The sequence below is a fragment of the Cyprinodon tularosa genome, unplaced genomic scaffold (assembly GCF_016077235.1).
Source record: "Cyprinodon tularosa strain WSP-4 unplaced genomic scaffold, ASM1607723v1 ctg56, whole genome shotgun sequence".
In the NCBI taxonomy this organism is placed as follows: Eukaryota; Metazoa; Chordata; class Actinopteri; order Cyprinodontiformes; family Cyprinodontidae; genus Cyprinodon; species Cyprinodon tularosa.
Genome location: NW_024039296.1, coordinates 610,742 through 636,741, shown reverse-complemented (window position 1 = coordinate 636,741; position 26,000 = coordinate 610,742). Strand labels below are relative to the sequence as shown.

Here is a 26,000-nt window from a genome sequence, read left to right as displayed (position 1 = left end):
TTTGCAGGCATCTTCTTTGTAGCTTTGTGTTTGCGAGCTTGGCTTTGTGACCCCACACTACGGTTCATGACAGATTCCAAAGGTGGCCTTGCAGGCAGGGTCTGCCTCCCTCCTCCTCCCTCCTCCTGCAGCCCCGGGTTCAGCACCGTGGACAGCTCCCAGCCTCCTCCAGCAAACCGCCGCCCGCGGTCGGGCGCTCAGACGCAGGCAGGACAGCGAGGAGCTCGACGGCGCTCTGACCACATGAACAACTGCAGTTTGGGATATTTTGTGTATTTCTCGTCTGACCGACGGACGTGACAACATTGAAGACTGTTGCTGAAGTCAGAAGCTGCAACAATGATCTCACGATACAAACCGGTAAGTGCTGGTATCACCTGGGCACTCAGATACAGACTTCCTTTGTTTGAACCAAAGTGTTTAATCCGCCTTGTCCATCAACTGTCTACAGCAAAAGATTATTTGATATGCAGGTTATTAACTCGGAAAACAGGCACAGAGGGGCACAGAGCTTCTCATTTAACTGGGTCGCCTACATAAATTTAAACAGCTCCAGTCCTTTTCAATAACGTTGCAAATCATTTCAACTCATATCTAATCCAGCGATACAGAAACGGGGTTATAGATCACCAGGGTTCTGGTCTCAATATAAATTATGGGAAGTGTGTGCAGGCTTATTGCATTATTTATTTGTTGTATTGTAGTGGACAGTGAGCATTCTGAAACACGTAACCCCGCCTTCCTCTTCCTAGCAGCTGCGTAAATTCACATGCCTTTAAAAAAAAATGGTTTACTGTTATCTTCAGCCCATTTAACGTTGTTTTCTCTAGTACATGTACTCAATTACCAAGCTGCCCAGATTTTTATATTGTGGAGTTTACATTCACAAATCTCATGTCAAAATTCTGGCAGTAGGCCACTGTTCAGAATTGAATATTGTGAATTTTAAGACTGTCTTTTGAAAAATCTGTAGGTAATCTGAGTCTGTCACATAAAATAGTGTCCCTACTTCCTATGATTGTTATTGGAGGAGCTGCTATTGGTCGTTCTCATTGTGCATGTCTGCAATCCCACTGGTGCTTTAACTCACTCAAGGTCCTATAAGCTGATCTTTAACCCCCTCAGAAATGTTAATTTGATCAGTGCTGGGTCGGTAAGGATGCAGATATTGGTCCTTTTCTATGTTTTTAGACAATTCGTTTGAAAACATGATCTGTTATTTAATTTAGCAAGATGAATACAGACCAAAGTTAAACATGACTTATCTTGGGGTGGTTTGTTTAAATATAATATGTTATTTTATGCTAATGAAGAGAATAAGATTAGGAAATACATTTGCATTATTTTGATATTTGCTTTATGTAAATAAGCACATATTAAAACATCACATTTGAACAAAAAGAAAGGAAACTGGACATAGAAAAACGTATTATTACAAACATAACTGCAACTACCTGTATATAGACACTTCCCCCAAGAAGTAAAATTCACTCATAAGCTTCTGAATTTATTGCTGTTTGTGTTTTTTTTTAAAGATTGTTGAGTTTAGCTCCATTTTTAGAGGACTGTTTTTTTTTTTTCTTAAAGCCACCTAACTGTGACCTATAGATCATCTAGGCATTAAAATCTCCCTAAACTCAGGGGAGGATCTAGTGTTGTGAGAATTATAACCGAGATCTTTAGGGGCTTAACTGCCTCCAGCCTCTCACAAACATGGCATTGATTAGAATAAAGAATTTATTCTAATCAATGCCATTACTTTAAACTCTGACACTTCATTGTTCTTCACACATCTACTTTTACTGGCATATTGCTCAGTTTGCTCTCATCAGGAACAGGCAGGCATCTAACAATAGTAAAAGAACACACAAAGATTAAAATTCTTTAAAACATATCTTAGGTCCTTTGAACAGGACAATTTGAATGATTTTTCGACATCTTATTTCCTTGCAAGAAAAAAGTAAATAATTTACAGGGAGTTTCTAAGTGAATTACATGGATTGTGAAGTATTAAAATTGTAAGCATGGAAATGTAAACAATATGCTAACCCGGCATGCCCAAGTATAAGTAAGGTCAAGTTATAAGATTTTTTTTCTAAACTTCTTTGGTGTTTATTTACTCTAGGCTTTCTTTCAGGTGTTACTATGTTATCCTGTTAAAGGAAATCAATAAGGTGTGCAGGGTGTGAGACCACAGGGCTCCAGTTAATGTGAATGTGTGTTAAAATGGAAGACCCAGTGGATTTTCTTTCCTTTCTGCTGTGCCTGGTGCCCATCTGTAGCAGCTCACCCTCAATCAGTATTCAGAAGAACTGCTTTCTCTGCAACATCCTGAAGTAATTTGAAATCTTGGAGTAACACTGTCTGTGGTAAAATGTTTATTTCTAAGCTTAACATTTCTAATTGGATGTTTCAAAATAATCCTAAAGCACCAGGAAATCCATCTTAAGAATCTATGTGTCAAATTAAAAATCCTATTTGCTCAAACATCTTGGTCTGCATACAGGGCTTTGTAAAGCTATTCACACCAGTTTGCTTTTTATATTTTGCCGTGTTATGATCACAAACGTGATTATGAATGGGAAGAAAAACTATGGATAATTTTTACACATAAATCTGAAATAACATGGCATGCATTTGTAGTCAGCCTCATTTACTCTGACACCCCTAAATGAAATCCATCTGCCAAATGTGAATGTTCACCTAAACCAAAATGTCAGAGAAGTACAGCATTTAGAAAGAAGGAGCAGACAGGCCCATATTAACCCAGAAGGAGCTACAGAGATCCATGGCACATATCGGAGAACTGGTCATAAAGACATCTGTTTATTGTTCCTCACTCCACAAATTAGTTTTTTAAAGAAAATAATAAGATAATTGTTGAAAGAAATTAACAGGCAGTCCTGTTTGAAATGTGCTTAAATTCAGGTATTGGATTTTAATTGAAAATGCTTAATGTTACAGTAAACTAACCCTGAACATAACCTGACCGCAGCATCCCTATCATGACATGTGGCGGTCGCAGCATCATGCTATAAACATGCTTCCCCTCTTGTAGAGGGAGATAAGCTGGTTAAATCTGATGTGAAGATGGATGGGCATAAATAAGTCTTTTGTGATAAAACAAAAAATAGATATACAAATCTAGATGTGTTTATATGGTAGAGAGATACCCCAAAAGAATTGCAGCTTTCAGTAGTAAAAGCCGGTTCTATAATTATTGACGCAGGAGAGCTGAATACAATTGGGATCCTCATTGTTATAACTATTAACTACTTGGTGCTTTTCTATCACATAAATGCATAATGTGGAAAAGTGTCAGAGTATGAATACTTTTACAAAACATTTTCACCAACATCACCAACTGTGTTACTTACTCTGTTGTTTGCTCACTGTACTGAGTTTGTTGTAAGGATCTTGATGTGAGTTGTGTTGTTGGACAGACTCTCAAACCATTACTGAACATTAAGAAAGCAGTGAAAGCCTGTTTATTTTAAGATAAACAGAAAACAGAAAATGCAAATAAAACAAACCTCTGTTCTAAATGTAAGGTAAAGTTCTGCAGGTACGTGACTCAGCACTGGGTTATGTAACAGCATACATGTGAGGTAGTCTTTGAGCTGATTCTAATGGAAAAGGCAGTAATTTCCTCCTACAGACATGTGGATTTTTCACTTAGTACCTGAAAACAGAACATCTTATAATTTTATTGTGTTTTTATGGGACAAATCTTAAGCCCTGGGACACATTTTTGATTTGTGGTAAAAAACAAACAAACAAACTCTTAGTTAAAGCTTAATTCTATTTTGTTTTGACTTACCGTAACCAAATCACGGCTCCAAACCAAGCTTTTGAAAATGTTTGCATCTTTGTGTTTTCACACTCGTGTAAACTGCTCATTACATAGGCTTAACTGTCTGCTATAATCAGTTGGGGGCACAACGCAGAAAAGCATGCATTATTTTATGCCGCTAAGAAAATCCTGTGAGGTTTTCCTGTTCCCAGATGGATTATCAAAAATCTGCTCCCGTTTGGTTTCTGCTTATCCCTCCATAAACAAGCTGACGCTATGCCGGGATTCTCTCCCGGCAGGACTTGGAGGCGCAATTAAAATCATTCCAGAAATTCATGAATGTTTCATTAACTGCACAAAAGTCGTTATTCCCAGGTACAGCGTTAAATAATGGAACGAGGGGTAGAATACTGCAAGCCCTTATAAATGCTCTGTTCTGAGTCACGTTATAAGCAGTTGCTCATGCCTCTCACGTACCTCTGATATGACGTTTGCATGGTTCATCCAGCAGCTGAAACCCCCCGTCTTTTTTCCTTTCCTCTCTCTTTATCATTCACTGTTCTCTCCTTCATCCCCTTCATTTAGCGCTTCTTACTTACACTTCCAGCAAGCCTGCACTCTCTGCCCCCTTTTCCACTTGTCATCCAAGGTCGACTTTGAACTCTAAAGAGACAGGAATAGCTGGTGTACTGCATGTGTGCCTGTTTGTGTGCGTGAGCGATGTGAGGGTGTCTGAATGCATTCTGCCAGAGCTATGCAGAGCTCTGCACAAGCGAAGCTTCAGAGTTAGAGGATGTCAGCAGCCTGCAGTGGGACAGGATGCAGATGTTTCTCACCAACATGGGAAAAGCTGCTTAGACAGTCAGAGAGGAGAGGGAGCTGCTGCTGCTTCACCAGACTCTGATTTTGTCCCTTGTTTTCCACTGGAGCTGATATTTTGGAGCTGGATCAGAGAGAAAGGAGGTCACGCTGGGAATTTGCAGGATCCTCAGAAGATGCAGTGTTGCCTTTTAAAAGACAGAATGCTCTGAACATATCATCTTTATCTTCTCTCTGTCTCTCCGTCTCTGGTTTTCCGCTCCTCCTTCTCCTCTTCCTCCACCTTTTCCCTGTCAGAGTCCCGGATCCACCATGTCCTTGGCTTTCTGTGGGAGTGAGAATAACTCATCTGCCTACAATGTGGACGGAGGTGTTCTCAACAACGGCTGCTTCCTGGACGCGCTCAACGTGGTTCCACATGTTTTTCTCCTCTTCATCACCTTTCCCATCCTCTTCATTGGTGAGTCTAGCAGGGAGGTAAGATTCTCAGCCTCCCCACACTATACAGATAGCACACACTCAGCATGCACACAGGATGTCAGCATAAGCAGATCGATGGACTCCAACTTGTTCTCTCTGTGTCCTTGCAGTCGTCTGTCTTCCAGTTCTTCAATGTCTCCATGTTAATAATTTTAATGTTTTGTTTCCTTACTAAGTTCAAATACTTTAATAAATTATACTTTAATATTAGATTTTCTTCAATGTCTATTATTTCTAGAAGTCAAAATAAAAGGGGTGTAATACTCATCTACTCGAAGTAGATTCTAACAAATTTCTTTGTCAAAAAATCTGCATAAATCTTGCATTTTCTCCCGAGGTGAATATTTTGCACTGCCACCTTTAGCTGTGGCTGGCCTTTTGGTCTCTATTTTTCTCTTCACTAGCTTTATACAGTGTATCTAGACACTAAGATGCATGCCATTTATTTTGCTAAATAGCTCATGCTCAATCAGACTGGGAGACAGTATCCATGGTGTCTCTTGCTGTATGTTTAAGGCTGTTGACCTGCTGGAAGCTGGACCTCCTTGCCAGTCTTAACTATTTTATAGCCGTAGTTGTCTTAAAGCATTGCTGTGTGTTTATCTCCATCTACCAGACTGTTTACACTTACCAGCTCCCCCGTCCGCACTAAAGAAAGGTACCCCCACAGCACAAGGCCGCCACAACCATATTTTATTATGAGATTGGTGTGTTTGAGTAAATTCTGGTGTTTGACTGCCAGCAAAGTTCTCCAAAGTAGCCAAAAAGGCAAATTTTGTTTCCATCTGACAAGAGCATTGTCTTCTACATATTTACTGTAACCTTTCGTGAACCGCTGACAGGACTTGTTCTCAGTTATCCATTGCTTTTTTCTTATTTCTCTTTGAAATACGACAATCAATAGTGCAGAATCCTCCTTGATGTTCAAATGAAGAATTGGACAGTCCTCTGGAAGATGTTCAACACCTAGGATATTACTTTAAAATCTAATTCTACTTTATACCCAGTATATTAATTTTTAACTATATTCCTAATTTGAACTACCATTGGCTTCACAGTATCAGTATTTGTCATATGACTGCTTGAATGAAATATTTGGTCAGATATCATAATTCTTTTTTAGAAGGTCAACATTCTGGTAAAAAAAACATTTTGGATAGTCTTCAACTGCTCTTCATGATCACCATATACATATTTTATTGGCTAAGGTGCTAAAACTAACAGAAATTGATGGGAGGATTCTAATAATGAATTAGTACGAATTGAGAAAAAGTGGGTTAATCTTAAATATTTCTCGATTGCAATGTTCAGTCATGTTGCTGCAATAACATGTTCTCCAAATGTTGCGTACATCTATTTTTTACAGAAAAAGAAACAGGGCCAACAAATATCCCTACTGTCTCTCTAAATGTCCTTGAAAGCCTGCCTGCATCCTTTATAAGAAGTGGAGAAATCTTGGAAAAGAGATTAAAAGTCTAGTTGTGTCGCATTGAAGCTTGACCTCTATGACTGTGAATCTACAATGACACCTCAGAACAAAGTGACTTTAAATAAATGCATTCTGCAAGACAATGTGATCTTCCTGTGATCCTACTGACAGCATGCAGGGGCTGAACTGTTGCTGGCATTAGATTACACATCCTCGGCTCACCTTTCGGGCTGCTGGACTTTCTATCAGTGTCATCACTGGAGTGTAACAAGGCTCTCTGCTCGCATGGGTGCTATGATCACACCTGCTCAGGCCTCATCATTGACAACTCCTACTTTAGATGTTATCTAGTGTTCGGGGCATATAAATGTGTCTAAACTGATTAATGCAGCATTGTAGGTACTAAAAAGATGGTGTCATAATGTGAGTCATTACCTCTGGGCTACATCATTTTAACTGTTGACTATGAAAGCTAACCCAAAGGTGGGTGTCACAACAGGAAGTTTTTACTTAAAACACATGAAGTTCAGGTGCAACCTAGTAAGGAACATTTAACTAAACTGAGATGAGATTTCTATGTATTTTGAAACTATATAGATTAAAGAAAAGTCCCATTAAATGAATATCTTCCATCCAATTCTGGATTTTAAAGATAAATACAGTTTTATATTTGAATCATTGTACTCCAGAGAAAGAGCAGCTACTATGACCTTCACAGCAATTATTAGTATAGTGAACAACATACATAGCTGCTCTCTGCTCATCTCCCATCTTTAAAATCTTTTAAACCACTAGGAGCCTAAATCGTAACTTGTCACTAAAAATAAACACCTTAAGATTGTAGTTGGCCTACAGGGGTTCCTTCCTCACTTCAGCCATCCTGTGCTGATGTTTTCAGCAGCGTCCTCACCACTAAAGACAATCCTCAGGGGGTGGGGATTCTTTCCCACTAACCTGACAGAGCCTTTATAGTCTGTCCTGTTTATATTCAGCCTGATGCCTGATGGAGACCATTGTGCCCTGAAGCTATGCAATGTCTTTCTCAGCTGGTGTTCATGAATTCACAGAGTTACAGACAGGCTACTGTTTAAATAAAAACTGGAGGGATGAGCAGGCATTCACTAAGAGACCTTTATAAGACTGTTTACATTACAAAAACCAATCCAGAGGTCTATTCAAGCTCAGTCACCCAAACGATCTCAGCCTATAATAGCTGACCTATATCTATGCAGTTAGCAGTTTATTGACATCTACACATTTCATGTCGTGTAAATAATTTTGGTTTTTGCATATGCAGAGAAAGTAGTTGAATGATATATGATCATTTCCCCCAATAATTTACTTACATTTTACGATGAACAGTGCTTGAGCAGAGTGAATGAATTTGCATGTGTGAAAAAAACCTGAAAGGGAAAAGATGTGCAGCAGATCAGTCTGTGCCAACACTTCAGAGTGAAAAAAAAAAAAACGTCAAAGGAGCCAAAACCACTAGAGTCTTTTATGTAATGTCATAAAGAGAGTTGTTTTGACAGCAGATACTAATATTTGTCACATAAACTGTATTTTGATGATTCACCTTTGGTCATTATGTGTCCTGAGAAAAGGCCAACATTTGTTCAAGTGAAAATGATAAATGGAAAGAGCTGAAACATCGACTCACTCTAATGCTGGCAGCCATACAACTACTTCGACTGCCTGCCAAGAATCAGCCACAGTATTTAAAATTACTGTGAAATAAACTCCATAAACTCTGGCAGGCAGCCATGTTTGTAGTTTATTTTCTACGCTATTCAGCCAACAATGTAGGTCATGGTTAGTCTCTAATCCTCACAAGGCATCAGTTTGACAAAACTCACAACGCTATATTTCCTAAATGCATGCTCCCTCTATAACATGCAAAGATTGTCTGTTTTCATGTTTTAAGACGTGCTTTTCAAATAGCATCACCTGATACTTTAAATTAGTTTTCTTCATCTCAGGTTGGGGCAGCCAGAGTTCAAAAGTCCACATCCATCACAGTACCTGGCTTCACTTTCCTGGACACAACCTCCGCTGGCTCCTCACCTTCGTCCTGCTCTTCATCCTGGTCTGTGAGATAGCAGAAGGCATTGTCTCTGACGGGTAGGTCAAACCCAAATACCCGAATTTTGCTTCTATAACTACATAAATAAACAGGACATCCTATGAATTCCCCCATGTTTTTCCAACCTACTGAGACTTTTGTGCTTGGTAAAAACAAATAAAAAAATCATTAAAAACTGAAAAAAATACATTCTTTAAAATAGAAAAATCACATTTGGGGGAGGGATGAATTAGGAAAGACCCACAAGGGCGACAGTGGCGTCGGGTGTAGGAGTTTGATTGATGGTTTCAGTGTCATTGTGTCCTTGGGCAAGATACTTCACCTGCATTGCCTACTGATACTGCCAGCGTATGGCCGCCTCGCTTCTGTCAGTGAACCCCAGGGCAGCTATGGCTACAATGTACAATGTAGCTTGCCACCATAAGTGTGTCAGCATGTGTGTAAATACGTGAATGACTGAATGTAGTGTAAAGTGCTTTGAAGTCTCCTCACTTAAAATGGTGCTATATAAGCACAGGCCATTCATTCTTTGTTGAAATAGCTTGCAATATAAGCAGATTTATCCTTTTAAAACTTTAGAAGTATAATTTTGGGTCTGCTCTTGATTGGTGTAAAAATAAACACCATCTAAGATCAAAAACAGCCCTTTGGGCCTTTAGAAAAAAATAAAATATATATATATATATTTTTATGAGTCTGATCAAGGCTTTAAAGGAATAGTACACCCAAAACATGATTAGCCTTCATTTTCTACTCACCCCCATGCTGAACAACACTCTGGAGTACTTTTTTGATATCTCAAATGCATCTGGAGATCTGGGAGGCTTCTTGCTGTCTGCTAACATTCAAATAATGGAGGTCTATGGCGCCCGAGGCAGAAAGGTCCATAAAAGACAAAAAACGTTTCAATATTCCTCCATACTGCTCGTCCAATGTATTCCAAGTGTCCTGAGTGGGTAGCATCCAGAATTTACTCGAAACGAAGTCATTTAGAATGTTTTTAGAGCATAAACAGTAGTGTATAGGATTTCCTGAAATCGCCCGCCTGCGAGCTCATGACGCTACGGAAACCCCGGCAGACTAAACCAGATGAAAGTGCGCATTCAGCGTCTTCTCTGCCGATAATGCAAGCGTAGAAGAATGTGCTGTTTACCATTGCAAACAAAGAAACAACGAAAGAAAAATGTCTGAGGACCTCAGTGTTGAGGAAGAGCATGAGTTCTTTGCCGAGCTGAATGCGCACTTTCATTTGGTTTAGTCTGCCGGGGTTTCCGTAGCGTCATGAGCTCGCAGGCGGGCGATTTCAGGAAATCCTATACACTACTGTTTATGCTCTAAAAACATTCTAAATGACTTCGTTTCGAGTAAATTCTGGATGCTACCCACTCAGGACACTTGGAATACATTGGACGAGCAGTATGGAGGAATATTGAAACGTTTTTTGTGGACTTTTATGGACCTTTCTGTCTCGGTCACCATAGACCTCCATTATTTGAATGTCAGCAGACAGCAAGAAGCCTCCCAGATCTCCAGATGCATTTGAGATATCAAAAAAGTACTCCAGAGTGTTGTTCAGCATGGGGGTGAGTAGAAAATGAAGGCTAATCATGTTTTGGGTGTACCATTCCTTTAAACCAGTGAAGCACGTCAAATCAATTACACCATGATACAGAAAATCGTCTACAGCTAGAGGAAATTTAAAAAAAGAACTAATGGCCCTTAAAGCAGACCACAACATGCTAAAATAAGAAACCAAAACCCCCGAAATGTAATCAGGAGCCAGCAGAAAGTGCATAAATTTACAATTAGGAAGAGTTGGCACATGTTTGATCCTCATAGAAGATGAGGAAGCTGCAATTTTATGAAAAGGTACCATGTTGGTTTGTAGTTTTTTTTGACCCACATGCAGAATCACACAGAGAAACAGTGAGTTTTATAATTTTATTTACAAAGCAAATAGAATCTGGAAGCAGAGAACTCAAGGAAGTCAGTTGAACTTTTTTGATTGGTCTGAAGGGAGAAAGCAGGCTGATAAGGAAGGAGTTAGTTGATGACAACTGATGACTGATGATTAATTTCCTAATTTGGGAGATGAAGGTGAGGTAGCATAGATCTGTAGGGGTTTGATTCAGCGGGCTATGCAGACTGTACCCCAGAGGTCCAGCAGAATGTCCTTATAATAGTAGTCGTCTAGTCATCTTGATTGAGAAATGTTCTCAGGTGTGCAGTAACACGTGTTGGCCCGGCCACCAGCAAAGATCCTCTCTGTAACAGGAGCGTACTCACACAAGAAAAACAGCATAACCCCAGAGACCCTAACAAAAAGCCCACAAAGGCCAGACTAAAGATTACGAAAAAGGGGACCATGTGTAGAATAACATTCTTAGTTGATATTAATAAAACTAAATTAGTTGGAGGACAGTTTTGGCATTGAACAAATTGGTAATTTAGCATTAAACTGCATTCCAAGAAATTTGCTACCTATTAACCTTGCTCTGCTGCAAGCAGGACCAGATCAGCGGAACTTAACTAACCAGGATGACAAAGACTGGAAATATACCACTTAAGATTCAAGGTTCATTCATAAAAAACTCTAAAGTATTCTATGTCTGAAAGTCAGGAGAGGGGAAACCATCATCAGACTGATGTAAGAAACTGATAGACGAACACAAGATGTCATTGAAGCTTATTTTGCCAACCAGGGTAAACCAGTCCATTAGGAGGAAGGACAGCTCATCTTTTATTTTGACTAGAAAATTAGTTTTTATCTAACTATTGTTTTGTGACTACAACTAGTATTTTTTTCTATAATTAAAGTCTAATTCTTTTTCAGAGATTAATAAGTAAAAATACCATAGATTGATATATAAACTAAACATTTAATGTTGTGTATTATTTTTTTTCCATATTGCTGAATGCCTATCATATGTTGGTATTTTTGGGTGATTTTATCCATTTTATTCACTTATCTCTGGGTTTTTTATATTTCATAACAATCATCAATACAGCAACTCTAAATTTATGCCAGTCTTGCAGATTACATCATTTCCCGAAGATAACTTTTTTTTTTCTCTTTTTCTACATTTTAAAAAGAAAAGCATCAGTGTCAGCTGCTGAAAAATGTAAAAGGGCTTATTAAATTCACCTCAGTAGTTTGTCTGAGTTTTCGTCTGTGGAGGGGAAACTGATCTTTTCTGCATTTTATTGTGCTCTGATAATTTAGTTTTATTTTGGATTCTTCTTGATTACTGCAAGGCAGTAGTTCCTCAGAGTGATTTTGTTATCTAATCAAACACTGTTATCCACCTGCGACGCAGGCTGAATTAAATTAACTGCAATTGGCACCTCCCTGACCACAGTTCATCATCTGCGCTTGTCCTTATGTCATTATCAGATTCGCTGAAGAGAGCTTGGTTGGGATTAGTCTCCATGTAGATGAGATCAGGTTTAGTATATTTTGCAGAGCTGAAGAAGAATGAAAGGAAGATCTGTATAACAATCCAAAAAGCCTTTTGGACCACGAGTTTACTTACAAGACAGGAAGGAAGCTCCTGTATAGACTCCGCAGGTCTGTTTTGCTGTCCTACTGTTTGGAGGTTCCTAATAACAACAGACTTTGTGCTTTATAACCTATAAAATGATGGACTGAGTGCTTATCATTGTCATAGATATGAGACATCATGTTGAATGAAAATAAATCCTGGAATATTGAGCTCAGTGAATGATTATAAAAAAGCTCTGCTTTTACATTTTAGAAACACCTTGGTCTTAAAAAAAATGAAGCACTAAAACCGCTAATGTTGCACCCTAAAGACACAGTTAGATTTAAACATATTTAAATGACTGAAATTTGACTGTAAGACGCAAACATTTTTCAAGTATTTTAGCATTTTATTATATATCGTGTTACCTTAACACAACTCTTGTATGAAGAGCTCTACAATAATATTGTTTTATGTTTACAACTTAGTATTAATTGTATTGATTGCCTTTAATTTTGGGTGGGATTTATTCAGTATTTAGTAGAAATGCACCCATCTGATACTAGGATCAGATATTGACTTTGATGTTGAGTAATTAGCTGGATGGGAAAGCAGAGGAATGGAGCCGATCCCACATTCCTATCCAGCCATTTCTATTGTTGATATCATAAACAGCAAAACAGCTACATCTAATCATGTAATTGAGGAGAGCTCACATAGCAGCTAGTGATGATCTACCGTATCTCTGTGTTCATTTGTTACCTTTTTTAACTTTACTCACCTGGAAAGGTTTAAGGTTAATTCATTCAGCAGTAGTATCGGATTTGTATCGGATATCGGTATTGGTATCAGATTGGATTGAAAAAAAATGAATGGGTGCATCTCTAGTATTTAGTTAAGAAACACTTAGTTTCATATTTCCTTGAGAAATAACTTTGATCTTAACTGCAATTAGGTAAAAATTGCAATGATAGACAAAAAAAATGTAATGCTTTATCTAAAACGTTTTGGTTTATCTTTTTATCCCTAGTTTAGAATTTCCATGCAGTTCAAAAACGAAGTGGAACAACATTTTATGTAGTTTCTATGGCTGAATGTTATGGGAAAAGAAAAAAGAAGAAGGAAAAATATTTGCATGTCCAAAGTTTATCCCTTGCTTCACCCATCCGTCGGTCCATCCACCCATCCAACCATGAAAATGTAATCCCAAAAATTTAAAATGTTACATTTTTTCAGGTTTTTTATAACTGAGTTATTTTTTTCTCAAAGTCAAATAGGCTTAATGTTTTGAATATTTGAGTCTTAGAAAAGTATGAAATTTGACATTAACTCAAGACGACATTTCATTGGATGCAAAATTAGTTTTGATGAGGATGATTTGCACTTCTTTATTGAGTTTTCGGACACTGAGTCAGTCCTCCACCTGCTGCCCTTGCAGCTGGCACCATGTACCATGGGCTGAGTGGAGCTGAGCAATCAGGAGTGCTACTGTACCTAATAAAAACCAGTCAGTAGGCTGTAGTGAGTTCACTGTGTTCTGCTCAAGCCAAAATAACAGCAGTAGCTTCCATTTAAATTGTAGGATTAATAGTGAGATATTTTAGATTTATCCTTTTTAATTTAAAATTTGCTCTTTTAGACGCTGATCACATAAACCTCTCTGTTCTCTCTGGTTTCCCTGCTGTAGCATGCTGTTGGCTAATGCAGTGAGTCAGTGAGGTTTTGTGAGTTTTACACATCAGTGTTTTTTCGGAGAAAAGAGGATTGTAAACCATTGTTACTTAGTTGGTCAGGAGAGCTCTCCATCTGCTCATCTCCTCAGCTGGCTATTTAGGCTGACCTTACTGCTGCCCTGAAGAGGCACCTATGGTCATTAAAGACTATATACTGTATATATAAATGCTGTTGTTTGCTGTTTAATCATCATCTGCTGCCCCTTTAGAAATACACAACATTTCTGTTAACTTCTCTACTACCTGCCTGAACTATCATCTAACTTGTTTATTCTTCTGTTTGATTTGTTTTAGGTTCAGCCAATCGCCCCATCTTCACCTGTACATGCCTGCAGCCCTGGCCTTCATGGCCGGCATCACATCGATTGTCTACTATCACAACATTGAAACCTCCAACTTCCCCAAACTGCTGTTAGGTACAGTCTTCTTCAAACCCCGTCCCTGCATGAGTTTTTCCCCCTAAAGATAATCTGATATAGAAATGGAGCACTCTGTAGTTAAAGCTCAAAATCTTGTTGCATAAGAATACAGATTTAGTTTCATAAAAAAGATTAGTGCATATGAGGACAAATAACAAGCTGGTTCCCTTACACCCTGAGGAAAATGTATTCATATTAATGCCTAAATAACTAAAGGCTTGTCCTTTTTTACCCAACCCTCTTGATAACTTAATAATTCAACAAACTCTTTAAGTGACAAAATCAAGTTAAATGGTTTTTTGATGTTTTAAATTCACCTTTGCCAGGGACTAAATTGCCTCATTATTGCTCATGGCAATATGACATTGCCCATAAATCATGCACACAATCACAGATTATTATGCATCAAAGCACCACAAACAGACTGCACAATGATTTTATTTGAAAAGTGGCAGCAGTATTTATAAAGAGTCCAGGGGGAGTCTAAAGGAAAGATTAAAGAGTAGTAAAATCATCAGTCTTTCCATAGAAACCACCTAAAAGCTATTATTACCCATTAAATGACACATTTACTATAGGAAAAACCAAATTCTCTACTTAATTTCCCAACAATTAATACTATGTTTATCTTCTGAAGCAAAGTGGTCTGTTAAGGGATCCACAAAAACCTCAACAGCTGCCTGGTTTCTTGCTATCTGTTTTAAAACATCCTCCAGATATTTATTAGTCTCTGCACTGTTTATGGCTCTGAGTGAGCTGATAAAATCAGTACTTTGCAGAAGGTTGTAAATAACCTCTAACTTCTTGGTATATTGTTTCAAAACTTTTTGAGCCATTTGTAAAGTGATCTCGATCAATAGTTTTCCAGACTTCCTGAAGGTCTAACTGAGGTTCTCTATTTTGAACTTTTCACTCAATGCCAGCTCAGCTTCCTACCAATAAAAGCATTTGGTGCAGCGTCTACATCAGAAAAGTAGACCTATGTAGGACAAAAGTATTATTCTTGCAAAAAAACGTGTCTGAAAGTCATGTTTAAGAAATGATACATTTTAGCAACACATCATGGACTATTTTATATTTGGCATTATTTGTATACACCACTAAAGAAATTTAACTAATGAGGTTGATGTGACCAAACTGCCTAAATATCTAATTTATGTTTTGTTTACCAGAAGAATAGATCAGCAGTGGTCATGAATTGGCTGGGGGGGAATGGTTAGCTAAGGTACTTCCTCTGGCCTAGTCACTACTAATTGGTCTTTACCAACTGTCCAACCCTCTTTTGGTTGCTCACCAAGCATTCTTTGATAAGCAGCAGGGTGAAGTAAAAAGGAAAAATATTTTCATTTCAAGTTTAAAGCAAACATAAAAGCAGATAAAACAAAAACATGCAAAAATCACACAGCTTCAGACTGAGATATTTTTCATAAAGTAACACGCTTTATGTCATCAGTATTACATGCTCAGCTGTTTTGTCTGAATGCTGCAGTATTTTTCATATTTTTTGCTAAAAATACTGGATATTTGATCCCAAAAATACTTCTGCAGGTTATTTTTCAATAAATCAATTCATCATTTGATAAATCAAAGACTGATTATACAAATGGTTACAAAAGAAACTTTTGAAGAGATTAAAGGTGAACGTCAAGCTCATGAAGCATTAGTATCAGATTGTTGTTTGAGCCAAAGTGGACTTAATGAGAGACGACAAAGGAGGAATTCAATTGTTAAAAATCAATAACTAAAAAGCCAGCTTTGAATCTGCCAAACTACATTTTGATAAGCCACAAAGCTTGTGTGAGAATGTCCTATAGAGAGATGAGACAAAAATCTAACTTTTTGCCAAGACACATCAGCTCTATGTTCACAGATTGGAAAATTAAGAATGTTGAGAAAAGAACAATGTCTCTACTGTAAAACATGGAGAAATCTCTGTTGCCCTGTTATGTTCTGGCACATCTGGCACAGGGTGTCTTGAATCTCTGCAGAGTACAATGAAATCTTAAGGCCATCAAGGGATTTTAGAGAGAAATGTACTGTCCATTGTCAGAAAGCTTGGTCTTCGTCATTGGTACTGCAACAGCATAATGACCAGTGGTGGTTGAAGTACTTAACAGTAGTACTTGAATGAAAGTATTGATACTCATAGTCAAATCTTGCCTATGACTTGGGGTGGGGGAACATGTCTCCTGCACTTTTTCAAACATTGTTTTCGGTCCCCTGCACGTATTACTGTTCAAAAACAATGTTATGCTTCAGTACACAGACCTTCGTCAAGCACATTGGCCATGCAGAAAACCGCAGGTCAAACTAAAGCTCGCTTCCCTGAGTTTAGAGCGCCCACAAGCTCCTGAATGGCGGACTGTCATTTCTTGTGTGATTGGCTGTCACCGCTGTCACTCCTGAGAAGCTCACTTTACAAACATCTGAAGAGCTCAGTGGCTCATCAGTTCTGTGACTGGATGGTCAAACAACCTGAAGTTAGTTATATTAAAAATACTTTTGTAACCCTCACTTCTGAAACCCAAATTTAATCAATGTAGTGGATTAGAATGAACAATATTAGACTGAAATATAGTGGAGTGAAAGTTATAATTACCCCCATAAAAAAAAGGACTCAAGTAAAATAAAATAGTCAAAAAAAATGTACTTAAGTACACTAATCAATTCAGTTTCAGTTTATTTATATAGCGACGATTCACAGCACATGTCATCAATCAAGTAAATGTACTTTGCTACATTCCACCACTAATGACCCAAAACACACATCTGAAAGCAGCCAGGAATGGTTAAGAGGAAACCATTGGACTATTCTGAAATGTCCTTCTATGAGCCTTGACCTAAATCCTATTGAGCATCTTTGAAGGGGCTGAAACATGCTGTCTGGAAAAGGCATCTTTCAAACCTGAGACAACTGGAGACGTTTGCTCATGAGGGGTGGGCCAAAACACCTGCTGAGAAACAGAAGTCTCACTGACTGTTAGAGGAATCGTTCGATTGCAGTGATTGACTGAAAATGTTGTGTAGCAAAATCTTTAGGGTAGCGTTGTTTTTGTCCAGCCCTGATATATATTGTTTTATTGTTCTCTTAAAACATAGTTGAAAGTAATGCCTTTACTTTCATTTGTTCATTTTCATACAATTTATTTTTCCATAATATATTTTTATCACTACTTTTGTCAGATTCAAGTTACCTCTGTGGGTTTTTCTTTCATCAAATGAGAGGTACCAACACTTTAGATTTAGGAAAAAGGGTTCTGAGACATACTTAATATCATAAGCGTTCGGATGGGATTTTAGCAAAGGATTTTTATCAAAAGCATAATGTGGAAAAAAAATGAATAGTTTTATTAACTATACATGTAAACAGATTTTTATGGGGCCCCCGGGAATTGGGGCCAGAGGCAACTGCCAAGTATTGCCTAATGGTAAATCTGCCTCTGTCTCTATCAGAACATATCTAAGGGAATTACAGTGCTGTGGGCAAATCACATTCCACCTTTTCCTGAAATAATTTCCTCATTTGCATATTTAATATCAATACTTTTTGTAATGAAAACACATTAATCTGCCTGCTAAAGATTTAGCTGATAGATTAATGAATCATCCCAGTCTAGCCCCCATCATTATCAGAACCACCTCCTGTAACAATTGCTCCGTTAAAGCTTCTCTTCTGTTGATGTGGCTCTTCTTTGGTTCTTACGCTCCATTTACTCTTCTGCATGCCACCTTTGATGTTTTACTTCCATCAAGTTACCAAGCCGCCTTTGCCTTTAGGTCTCCATATCACAGCCAGACAGATATTAATCTTGTAAATGGAGACTGAGGCGCAGACTGTCCAGCTGATAAAGTAATGCCATAGGAGTTCTTCATTACAAAACATGTAAACACTGTTTGTGAGTCTCCTGCTGAGTTGGATGCAGTCCTCTGATCTTTTTCCATGCTATCTACCAATGGACTATGCAAATTACTCTTCTTTTCTTGCTGTTTTCACTGTGACCCTCAGAGAGTAAAGAGCAAACCAGTTGGACTGACCATGGGTGATCTCTGACATTGAAAGTGGGGACTTTTTATTGCTTTCTTTTTGGCACTCTTTCTTAACAGCCATATTCAAGATTCAAGATTCAAGAGACTTTATTGTCATTCACATCACGTGTTAGATGAGGTAAACGAAATTGAGCGTCACGGCCTCAGTTACATCCGAATATAAAAAAGTAATTTATAAAAACTAGCTACAATATCAGATTTTATAAAAACATTTACAGATATATAAAAACAAGAAGTAGAGAATAAAATGTATATTAAAGATAAATTTAGCAGTGCAACATTTTAAAGTGTCTGAGTGTAGACTGCAAATACAAGTTATTGTTAGGGACAGTTTGAGAGTCTCACAGCTTCTGGTATGAAGCTGTTTCTCAGTCTGGTTGTCCTGCATTTGATGCTCCGCAGCCTCCTGCCTGAGGGTAGCGGGACAAAAAGTGAGTATGCTGGGTGAGTGGGGTCCTTCATGATGCAGGAGGCCCTTTTCCTGCATCTGGAGGTGTAGATGTCTGTGGTGGTGGGGAGGTTGACTCCAACAATTGAAGGATTGCTTGACTAATATGTTTCTTTTATCAGGTTTTTAAATCTGTGCGGCTCCTTTTGTCTCACTGAGGACCCTTTCTCTGCTTTTCTGATAAATTATTTCCTTGTAAATAGTACGGATAGACTCAAACTCATTTAGTTAAAAAAAAAGCTTTCTGTTGAAGATTTGAAAGCATCAACTGAGGGAGCTGGTCTTATGTCCAGAAGCAGCTTGTTCTCGAAGCTCACTGATCTCTTAATGTCGTCTGTGATTTAGGTCAGCTGTCCTGAGGGAATGCAATGGGCATTAGAGGTGCAACAAATATGCTGTCATAAGGCAAATAAGAAGCTTATAATATGATAAAAGAACTCAGATTGATCCTGACATAAATGGTCAGGTGCATCACAAGTTGTGAGCTATTTCCTTTTTAAACAGAGCTTAACATCATGCTCAAAGCTTAGTTTATAACTTTATCCCTGACCCCTCTGCTGCATTGCTTTGTCTACATGATGCTGCCTGTTCTCCAATGAAGTCTGTAACCCAGAGGTTAACAGAGCTACCGGTGTTAATAAAAACAGCAATAAATACTTAAAATAAAAAATTTAATTAGTTCATATGGTAAAATATATCTAAAACATCTAAAATGTTTTATTATTTCAGTTTAAAAACATACAAAACAGGTGAAATTAAATCACACATACCTCAGGGCACCTCAGGGCCACAGTAGATAGCTCTCAATTTAAAATGCCACCCTCCAGTAAGGTTCCTTATCTTCTATGGTTGCTTGATGATTTGCTGTTTTTCTGATCTTTGTGACATTTTCACAGCCCTGCTGATCTACTGGGTGCTGGCTTTTATCATGAAGACCATCAAGTTTGCAAAATACACCGAGCACGGCATCAGCCCCAGGCAGCTTCGCTACTGCATCACTGGACTGCTGGTGCTGCTCTATGGACTTCTACTGGCTGTGGAGATCAACGTAATCATGGGCAGGGTGAGAGTTGGTGTGTGTTTGTGTCTTCTTTCTGGTAAAGAAAATGTTTGGTTTGTGATGCAGTCTGCAGTGACTTGGAATAATTAAAATGCAGGACTGCTGATGGAGATTATATTAAATAAAACTTGATACAAGTGGGAAATGTGACTGTGGTAAGAGTACACAGATATGTGTTGCTGCTCTGAAAATAGAGAATTTCTGGTTGGCGGCAAACATGCAACAATAATGGCCCTCGCAGACTATATTTCTTTTAGGCTTAAGGTCAACATGCCCATAATGGTGATGGTAACATATGTATGGATGGATAAAGGATGGATAAGTTCCATCAGTCTGCAGCACCATCTGTTGTTTGCTGCTGTTCTTAATTTGGTAAGGTTTAGTCTGCCTTTGGCTTTATAATTCCCATGTGTGCTCATTACATTGCAGCAAGAGTAAGGCAAAGTCCAACTTTTAGAATTAAACATTTATTGGCTTTTCAATTGAAAATAAAAATCAGCACATATACAGCCTTACACATATTACACTTTTTTAAAGATGGTTTAGATCCTTCATTTTATTTCTGTTGCTTCACTGTTTTTATTATTACTTTTTATTTTATAATATGCCCTATTAAATATTTCAAACACACATAATAATTTTAAAGGCTTACATTAGCAAATATAGTATGATGCCGATTTAGAGAGTGGGCCTTTGTGCTTGGTGCAAATCTTTCTGACATTCTGGTTTCAGCTCAGTGCCACATTTTGACTGATGGCTGATGGTGAGCCATCCTTTTTTAAATCTTGCTAGGAATTTGCATCTTTTTCATGGTTTCTGTTATTGATTTTTGTCAGATCTGATGGCCGATTCTGTATGGGTTCAAGTTTTGGGCTGCTTATTGCTCATGTATTCTGAATTACTTCAATCTTTGAATGCTTTCATCATTTTTTTCCTTTGTGACAATGTCTCATCAGGCTGCACAGATCATCACAAATTGCATCTTGACTGTTGGATGAAATTGCCCTTGGAGGATGTTTTTTTTTTTTATTTCTTCTTATTCAGGCTCACACAGGTTTTATTAGGATGCTGCAGGACAGACTTATGGTTGTATTCACCTTCTCTCCAAACAGGCTTTTTCTGATGCTTAACAAATATCTAAAGGAGGGAGTCATGAAGACAGTTTTCCTCTACGTCCTTATACTTCCTGTAAAATCTATTTTTTTGTGTTGCTTTGTGTTGTTCTTTGCTGTATGAAAGCTGGAGACTTTTTGCTGATTTTATTTTCTTACAACTATAATATCCAAAACTTCTTTGTGTCAATGCATCCAAATGTTGAGCAATATTTATGCTGGAGGCAGCAGGACTCTGTAGGAAATCCATCTATGTTACATGGTCAGCTTGAACCAGTCTAGAGTAGCACTGTCCTGAAGATCAATGAATAAGACTCTGTCGTTTTGCTATAATTAGAAATGGTTTTAAAGATATTATTAAATAAAAGAATAAAACTATTGTCTCTGAAAAAGAAGCTTCCCTGAGATAATAATAGCACCACGAACCTAGCAAAAACAAATCTATCTGTAGATTGGAAATTTACACATGAGAATTCGGCCTTTTAGGTTCTTGAAATAAAGCTAATAAAATAAAGTTAATAAAAAGTACAATATTTGCTCATCATTTCTGTTTTGGACAAAGATACTTCCTACATGTTATTTATGTGATATTTTAAGGAATCGTGTTTGGTTTATCATTTTAGTTGGATGTTTTTATCATTTATCTTTTTTTGTACTTTAAAATGTTTAAAATGATTTTGTCGAAGTTTTTATTTCTCCTACCTTTACTTCTCTTCTGTTTTGCCTCAGTTTGAGACATTTTCCACTCAGTTGTCACACACTGTAGCTTTGACAGCTCTTCAACTCGTAATCAATTAACATTTCTTTCCTTTTTTTTTTTTTTTTTTTCACATTCAGTAGTGACAGTCCCCACCAAAAAACAATTATGCTTCTGGTCTCATTAGTGATTGTATGTGTGCTCTCTGTACTGCTGCTTTGCTTTTTGGTTTGCCTTTTGTTTTTCTCTATGGTTGGTTTCTACTCTTTAAGTTTCTGAACTTTGTATTTTCTAAAATAACACTGTTTAGTCACCTTAAGGCGTGCCTATCCCTGGAAAAAAAAAGATATTCAATCAATTCATACAGTTTAATTGCCTGTCAGACCTTTGAAACTAAAATTCTTTCAAATGGTGTCCTAATTGAGTCTTTTGTCTGTATTTTATGGATTGCAGAAGTCATGCACTCATTTCAACATTAGTCATTTTGTGACATTTACAGCCACCTGCCTTACCTTTTCTGAGTATCACAATGAAAATGCCAGAACAATGTACATCTGTCTGCCATTTTCCTCTGGACACTTTAGAGTGTTTATCTGTGTTAACCCCAGCTGTGAGCACACAGCTGTTTGTGAGCGGAGCTCCCTGGGGTAAACCTCCATCGCGCTGTTCACTCAGCCTCTCAGAGCTCTATTTGTTATCTACTCTCTCATAAGGATTAAAGTGTTTTGGCCCTGATATGACCTGTGATTGTTACGTTGTTATCCAAATCAAATATCACTCAAATGATTCAATCACTGATTGATTTGTTGTTTTATTGCTCATGATTTTATGCTTAAGGTTTTGAGTGCAGCCCTGAGTTATTTTAAAATAAAATTATTAATTGGGTAAATCTGACTTTATTTGTGTGGATGCAGGTTCATATAAATACTATATTATCTCATCCTTACACAGTCAGGGTGAGAGTCTTATTATGTTGAATCTATTAATTATTCCCCTCTGCATGCTTTCATTTCTTTTAAAGGTCTCAGCTAAGTTAATATTAAGAGTCCAGCTCTTCCAAGTTGTCATGGGATTATAAGACAACTTGTTATTTAAATACAATGAAAGCAAATTATCTTCCAGCAGTAGTAATTAAGCCTTCCTTTTACACTGTATTTATTAAGGACTTATTTTATGTTTCAGCTCTCTAAAAAAAAAGGGGCTAGAGGATTTTTTATCTACCTAATTTTTCTACAAGTATTTTTTTGTTCTTCCTTTGTTTCTATGTCTTCTGTCTGAATAGAGCAATAGTGGAACCTCTCTTTTCTCTTGCAGCGCTACATGTGTTTCGCCAATCCAAGAGAAGTGAAGCCCCCTGAAGACCTCCAGGACCTTGGGGTTCGTTTCTTGCAGCCCTTCGTCAACTTGCTGTCTAAAGCTACCTACTGGTGGATGAACACGTTCATCACCTCTGCCCACAAGCGGCCCATCGACCTGAAGGTCATTGGCAAACTCCCCATTGCTATGCGGGCACTCACCAACTACATAAAACTCCGCCAGGAATTTGAAGAGCAGAAGGTGAGCGCTTGTTGTTGAGTTTTAAATGTATTTCTTTAGTTTAGCACATAAAGATGAAGATATGGTGTTACTATTATTGTTATACTGGCATTTGAAGATTAGTCAAAGAGATAATTCATCTATTTGGTTTAGGTGTGTAAAATCAAAGCACATATGTAATATGCAGGGCGGCAGGACCCTGAAGTATTGAAATGCACACCTCTGATTAAGGTCAAAGGAGGAAATATAAGCTTAGAAAAACATTGATTTTCTTTTTCGGATTTAAAGAAATAATTTTAATGTTAGTTAAAAGGAATTCACATTCCTTGAACCTTTGAGATGAAACAGTTTTGTATATCTAAAGACAAAAAGTTCTCTTCTTTTTTTTTTTTTTGCAAAATAACTCATCATTCCAATGGTTTTTTGTTAGATTTTCTCTACAAATTTAGTTTTTAACACCCCAGAAGATTATGTTTAATGCATTTTGTCTGTGGTGTGCATGAGGTGACCTCTGAACCTTGCAGTCCTACTCTATTCAGCCCTTCTCATATGAAAGCAGGTCGTGATTCAGCCTAGTCTGCTGTGGGATTATTAAACTTTATTTGGACATGAAGTAAGCTTTCCAACAGTGTAAACAGGAAAATGCAATCAGGCACGTCCTGTATCTGTGTTTCCACAATGTTTCTTTTCGTTGCCGTCTGTTTATTTTAGATTATATTTCAATTTCGAAAGCTGTAGCTACATGTTGGAAAGCACTTGTCTCTTGGCACCATTTGAGGTGTTACAGGAATGTATTATTATTATTGAATTTATGGTGTTATTTTCCATTTGGTTTTGGCAGTATTTTACTCCTCCATGTTGTTGGCATATACGTAAGATGATAAAAATTAAATAAGAAAGGAGTTAGGGAGGTCTGCTCTAACTTAGATTCACATTTTTAATAGTGGCTGATATTTTTTTTATTTTATTTTTTGCAACTAAAATTTAAAGAAATAATAAATAACCTGAGTAAGTTTAATTCATGGCTTTGCAGCTGCATTTAGTTTCCTTTTAAAGTTATTTTGATTTATGTAGATCTTTGTTGCTTTTCCTAAAAAACAAAAATTTACCAAAAAAGTACATTTCTATCTACTGAAATGTATTGGTAATGCTGACAGACACAATTTCCAGACCAATATATTGTATGAAAGCATTATATAGTAAAAAAAGAACAAATTTGGTTGTAAATTTGAGCCGTTTCTTTCTCTCTGAAATAATTGATTTCACTTTCAGCCATTGCTGTTCTACATAGAACTCAATCTTCACAGGTGTTTAAAACCAATACCAATACAGATTATTTTGATGACAGTCTAACCAAACCCTGTTCCTGAATTTTTGGGTCGATTCTAGAGGTTGATATTGCTTTTTCTTTATTTACATTATGAAAATGACACAATAATAATAAATGTCACATAAGTCTCAATCTAAATGAAAAAAATAATGACATTAACTTGTCATATGCAAAACTTTAAGAGTGGATAGCAGATAGAGGGAGCAGCAGAGTGAGCCTTGTGTGATCTCAAAGCATGGCTTCTAAATGCACTAATGAATTTGTTGAAAGCATGATCGTTTTGGTCGATACTGATTCAAGAAAATAAACTGTTATCTGGCTTAGGTACTGTATTAGCTCGCCGATATATCGGTCTATCGCTAGTCCTAGATTTTAATATTGCTTGCCTTATGCTTTTCTTCTTTTACTCATCTCTGGGGGTTCCCTGCATCTTTAGAGCGTGTATCACGGGTCAGACATAAAGGGCCTCCTCTACAGGGTCGTTGTTTTCCAGTGTTTGTAAGTTCATACGACAGTCGTCACTGCTGTGTGTGCGTCCGGTGTGACCGCTACTCCGTTTCCTTCCGCCAGGAGTGAGTGATGAGAGAAAGAGACTGAGAGATCCCAGTGGAGTGGCGGGGAAGGGCGGCGGCAACAGTTTCAGTTAGAGGAGGTCTTAAGACGCTGGGTCATTCCCACTCATCTGTGAACGAGGTGACATCTCGACCCCTGAGGGGCTTGAAGCTGGGAAGCTAGTTTCCCTTAGAGAGTGGGAGAAGGGAACAGAACCCATCCTAGCTGTTTGAACCTGGGATAGAAGCACAAGATGTGTCTCTTTGTGCGTAGCTGTGATGCGCTCTGTGACATGTGTTACGTACGCAAACTGACTCTTTGTAGGAGATGAATGGAAAAATGGAGACCCAGGGTAGCAGTCACGTCTGTTCTCACAGATATGAGCATGACTCACTCATCTTAACACACACACCCTTCACACACACACACTAGTGCAATGACAGCCAGAAGTTGGGTTTATGAAATGCTCAGTGTCAAATGATACATACTGGGTCAAATCTTTACATGTATCTGGATTACAAGAAAATGCAAATTTTTTTGGGGTAATGATCAGAAAGCTTGGGGCTGATTTCTGGCTGAGTGTCCATTCAGGCACAAACTAAATTCTGCTTTTAAGTATAACCCAAACATTTTCTAGATGGCTGAGGTTGGTGAAATGCTACTAGCTTAATATTATCCTTCTTAATCCATTCCAAAGTTTTTTTGTGTGGTTGGGCTTAATATGATGCTGGAACAACAATAAATATGCGCAACTTTTAGCCATCTGGAAAAACTGTTTAGATGAAAGGAAATGTGTTAGAATGATTAGGAACGAGGAACTATTAAGAGTTAAGGCTAATATGAATAAAGACCGCTGAGATACCAGGGTCAGTGTCTACAGTGGAACTAGCCTAACCCTGACCAAGAATAAAGTTTATTATCAAGGCTTGACTGAAATCTGCTATTGCCAACATGGATGATATCATCTTTAGACAATTCAT

At 37.8% G+C, this 26,000-nt stretch overlaps 1 protein-coding gene across 4 annotated transcripts in view; it reads left to right on the top strand.

The window, feature by feature from the left end:
• abcc8 (ATP-binding cassette, sub-family C (CFTR/MRP), member 8) overlaps positions 1-26,000 on the top strand; it is a 102,835-nt gene continuing 76,835 nt past the window's right edge. For 2 of the 4 annotated variants that reach the window (XM_038305486.1, XM_038305485.1), the window contains exons 1-6: positions 3-360; positions 4,910-5,072; positions 8,501-8,642; positions 14,114-14,235; positions 19,630-19,796; positions 22,917-23,159. In XM_038305486.1, the coding sequence (XP_038161414.1) occupies positions 340-360; positions 4,910-5,072; positions 8,501-8,642; positions 14,114-14,235; positions 19,630-19,796; positions 22,917-23,159 (858 nt within the window). In that variant the 5' untranslated portion in view covers positions 3-339. Of the gene's footprint in view, positions 361-4,909; positions 5,073-8,500; positions 8,643-14,113; positions 14,236-19,629; positions 19,797-22,916; positions 23,160-26,000 lie in introns of all 4 variants that reach the window. The other 2 variants (XM_038305483.1, XM_038305487.1) reach the window with 2 other exon arrangements.